This window comes from Staurois parvus, unplaced genomic scaffold, assembly GCF_062004578.1.
Source record: "Staurois parvus isolate SC_StPar_1 unplaced genomic scaffold, SC_StPar_1.0 ptg000056l, whole genome shotgun sequence".
Classification (NCBI taxonomy): domain Eukaryota; kingdom Metazoa; phylum Chordata; class Amphibia; order Anura; family Ranidae; genus Staurois; species Staurois parvus.
Window position 1 is genome coordinate 14,060,079 of NW_028317852.1, and position 3,776 is coordinate 14,063,854.

The 3,776-nt window shown below is 40.5% G+C and overlaps 1 protein-coding gene across 1 annotated transcript; it reads left to right on the forward strand.

Moving 5' to 3' along the window:
• The first annotated feature begins 2,593 nt into the window (after positions 1-2,593).
• Positions 2,594-3,538, forward strand: LOC149470007 (olfactory receptor class A-like protein 1). Its single transcript, XM_089668360.1, has one exon. It carries the CDS (start codon positions 2,594-2,596, stop codon positions 3,536-3,538), a length of 945 nt encoding a protein of 314 aa, XP_089524486.1.
• Positions 3,539-3,776: the final 238 nt, after the last annotated feature.

A 3,776-nucleotide genomic window follows, 5' to 3' on the forward strand; every position in this document is an offset into this window, starting at 1 on the left:
CCAAGCAGACATACTAATCACTTAGCCACTGTGCTGCCCCATAGTAAATGTATATATGTTGTTGTTTACAATCCATATGTGATGTGATAAGGAAACAAAACAATGGCCAGGCCTTTGAAGTAGAAAAATATTCACATTATCACCAATTGGGAAGCTGGGAGTAGTATAATGTGAATGTGTAGAGAAACAAGCAAAACTTTCTATGGTTAATCAACTTGTTTGTTTCTAGTACTGTATATTTCTGGCAGTTCTCCCTCATTAAATATGTCCTGCTCCTGGTCAGTTTTACACTGCTGTATCATCTATAGCCTCTTAACCCTTTGAGGACCAAGGGACGTATTTGTCCCATGTTTTTAATTGCCTGTATCATCTGATTAAGAACTTAAAATACTTTTTTTTTTTGGTTTGAATCAAAATACTAGTTCTTATCAACAAATGGATCTAGCTTTTTGCCAATTATTTCATGAAATGGCTTAGTTACAGTTACTGAAGTGTTACGAACTTTAAAAACAAAAAATTGATTCTTTTGGCGTTCCGTAATCTTATGGTTCTCAAAGGGCTAATTGTTAATGAGAGTTTAACTAGTTGCTGACCGCAGATAGCCGAATGATGGCTGCACTGCGGCCGGCCAGTTCTGGGTGGACGTCATATGACGTCCTCCCAGAACGCGCTCTCCTGCGCGCCCCGGGGGCACGCACCCGGCGATCTCCGTGATCGCTGTGTCCTACGGACACAGCTGATCACGTGATGTGGTAAAAGGCCGATCACAGCGGCCTTTTACCACGTGATCAGCGGTGTCCAATGACACGCTGATCACAGGAAAATGCAAGTGCCGGTTCTCGGCTGCACTTTCCTCACGCTGTCAGATCGTGAGGAAAGTACTGCCGAGAACCGGCAGTTGTCAGAGCGGGGATCGGCACCGATTATCAGGGCACTGATGATCAGTGCCCTGATGATCGGTGCCCAGCATTGCCACCCACAGGTTCCGCCCACCTGTGCCCAGCAGTGCGCCCACTAGCTCCGCCCACCTGTGCCCAGCAGATCACCCACCTGTGCCCAGCAGTGCACCCACCTGTGCCACTCTGCAGTGTCATACACCTGTGTCCAGAAGTGCCACCTACCTGTGCCCAGCAGTGCCACCCACCTGTGACTACCCACCTGTGCCCACCAGTGCTGCCCACCAGTGCAGCCCAGCAGTGCTGCCAGTCAGTGCCACCAGTCAGTGCCCAGCGGTTGTGCCAGTTAGTGCCGCCAGTCAGTGCCCAGCAGTGATGCCAGTCAGTGCCGTCTATCAGTACCCATCATCAGTGTCACCTATCAGTGCCGCCTATCAGTGCTGCATATTAGTGCCACCTATCCGTGACACCTCATTAGTGCTGCCTATCCGTGCCACCTCATTAGTACTGCCTATCAGTGCCCTTTAGTGCTGCCTATCAGTGCCCATCAGTGCCCATCAGTGCTGCCTCATCAACGCACATCAGTGAAGGGGAAAAATTACCTGTTTGAAAAATTTTATAATAGAAACAAAGAAACTTTTTTTTTTTAAATTTTTTGCACTTTTTTTATTTATAGCGCAAAAAGTAAAGCGCCCAGTGGCGATTAAATACCACCAAAAGAAAGCTCTATTTGTGAGAAAAAAATTATCAAAATTTCATATGGGTACAATGTTGCATGACCGCGCAATTGTCAATCAAATTGCAGCAGCGCTGAAAGCTGAAAATTGGCCTGGTAAATAAGGGGGTATAAGTGCCTGGTAGGCAAGTGGTTAATAGAAACTGGACAGCAGTAAAATAGTTTTGCATTAGCAAGAACAAGGACAACCTCAGCAGACTACAAACCAATGTTAACCTTTGGGTCAGGTTGGGCCTATTACTGTTTGATGAAAAAACAAATGTCACCGCTAAAACTACCTGAGAAAAGCCCTTTTTTTTCAAAGATTATGATGATTCTATTGCATTTAAGCTATGCTAATTGGAAATAAAATATAAAAAAACAAACAAAAAAAATCAAGTCCCCATCAAAAAGTGTGCTATCAATTTATGCTAGTACTGAGAATGCCTGTGAAAAATGTATTGTTCCATTGTACTTTTCCATAACACAATGTACTGCTTTAAGGCATCCCCAAATATGTTATTTAAAGGATTTGTGAACTTTCAATATTTTCCCCAAATCTGAAAAGACCCCCCCCCCCCCTTCTATAGACTTGCTGATTTGCTGATATATTCGGCTTTGCCAATTTGTAAACAGGATTCCCCAAACCCTTGGCAAATTGAGCCTGGGCAAATACACTCATCCCTAGCTCTAAATACCGTTAAGTGTCACCACCAATGGGTTTTCTGTTGTAACAGAATGCTGCTTCCTAAATTGTATCCTCTGCACATTAATGCTAGAATTGGCAGTGTAAGTATTTCTACTCATTTTACAAAAGTTCCCACATTTTGCCAGTTTTGTCATTTTTACATATTTATAATGTTCAGCATAATACTGTAAGTTATTTACTGTACTTTGCTACAATTTTTCTGAAAGCCTTTTGAAATATTTTAACTGGTCATTCCCTTGTTTTTGTCAGGGCTAATATCTGCTGCATAGTGACATGGAGGCTCGTCTTCTTAAAGCCATAGGTTTCATACTCACTATGGTTGTTGGAATTCCTGGAAACATCTTTATTCTATTCATATTTACCTACATTAGGGTAACAGAAAAGAAACTCCTACCAGCCGACACCATGGTAATGGTCCTTGCCTTGTCAAATCTTCTTGTGGTGTTATCCCGTGTCATACCACAAGCTCTTAATGCAATTGGTGTGGAAAATTTACTAGATGACACAACATGCAAACTAGTTATTTTTACATACAGAGTGAGTAGGGCTATGTGTATTTGTGTCACTAGCTTTCTCAGTTGTCATCAATGTGTCCTTATTGCCCCTATCAAGAGATATTGGACTTGTTTAAAAGAAAAATTAAGTAGGCATGTATCTCTCATCATGATTCTAATCTTAGTCATGAACATTGTAATATGTCCTTCCATTATTTTGTATGGACAAGCTAAATCAAATCATACTTCTCCTTATACACTTCATCTGGTTTATTGTGATATAGATTTTTTATCATATATTTCTTTCTTGCTTAACGGTCTAGCATCTATCATTAGGGAAATTATATTTGTGGGATTGATGACACTATCAAGCAGCTACATGGTATTTATTCTATACCAACATGGAAAAATGATCAAACATATACGCAGTTCTGACCGGAATCAAAGTTCATCTGTAGAGTACAGAGCAGCTAGAGCAGTGATTCTGTTAGTTTCCCTGTATGTTCTTTTATATGGTATGGATAATGCTATGTGGATTTATACATTGTCACTTTCCAGTGTGAGCCCAGAAATTAATGACACTCGGATACTTCTTGCTTCCGCCTATTCTGCCCTCAGCCCTGTGGTTATCATGGCCACAAATTCCAAGATACATAGAAAAACAAAGAATGCATGGAAAAAGGAAATTAATGAGATCCAAAAAGATTCTATAAAAAAATATTAGTTTTGTGAGCGCTATCAGTTAAAACCAGAAAAATACAATGATGACATTGTAAAATCATATTTCTTCTGTTAACCAAGTCTGTAATCATTGAAGACTATCTGGGATGTAAATAAAATAGTTTTTTTTATTGCAAAAAAATTGTTGAGAACAATAAAGTGTTAGAAAAGCTCTTTCTCTCAAAAGCTCAATTGTGTTGAATTGACAGGAAGATAGAATGAGTGTTGAAGCATTATACACT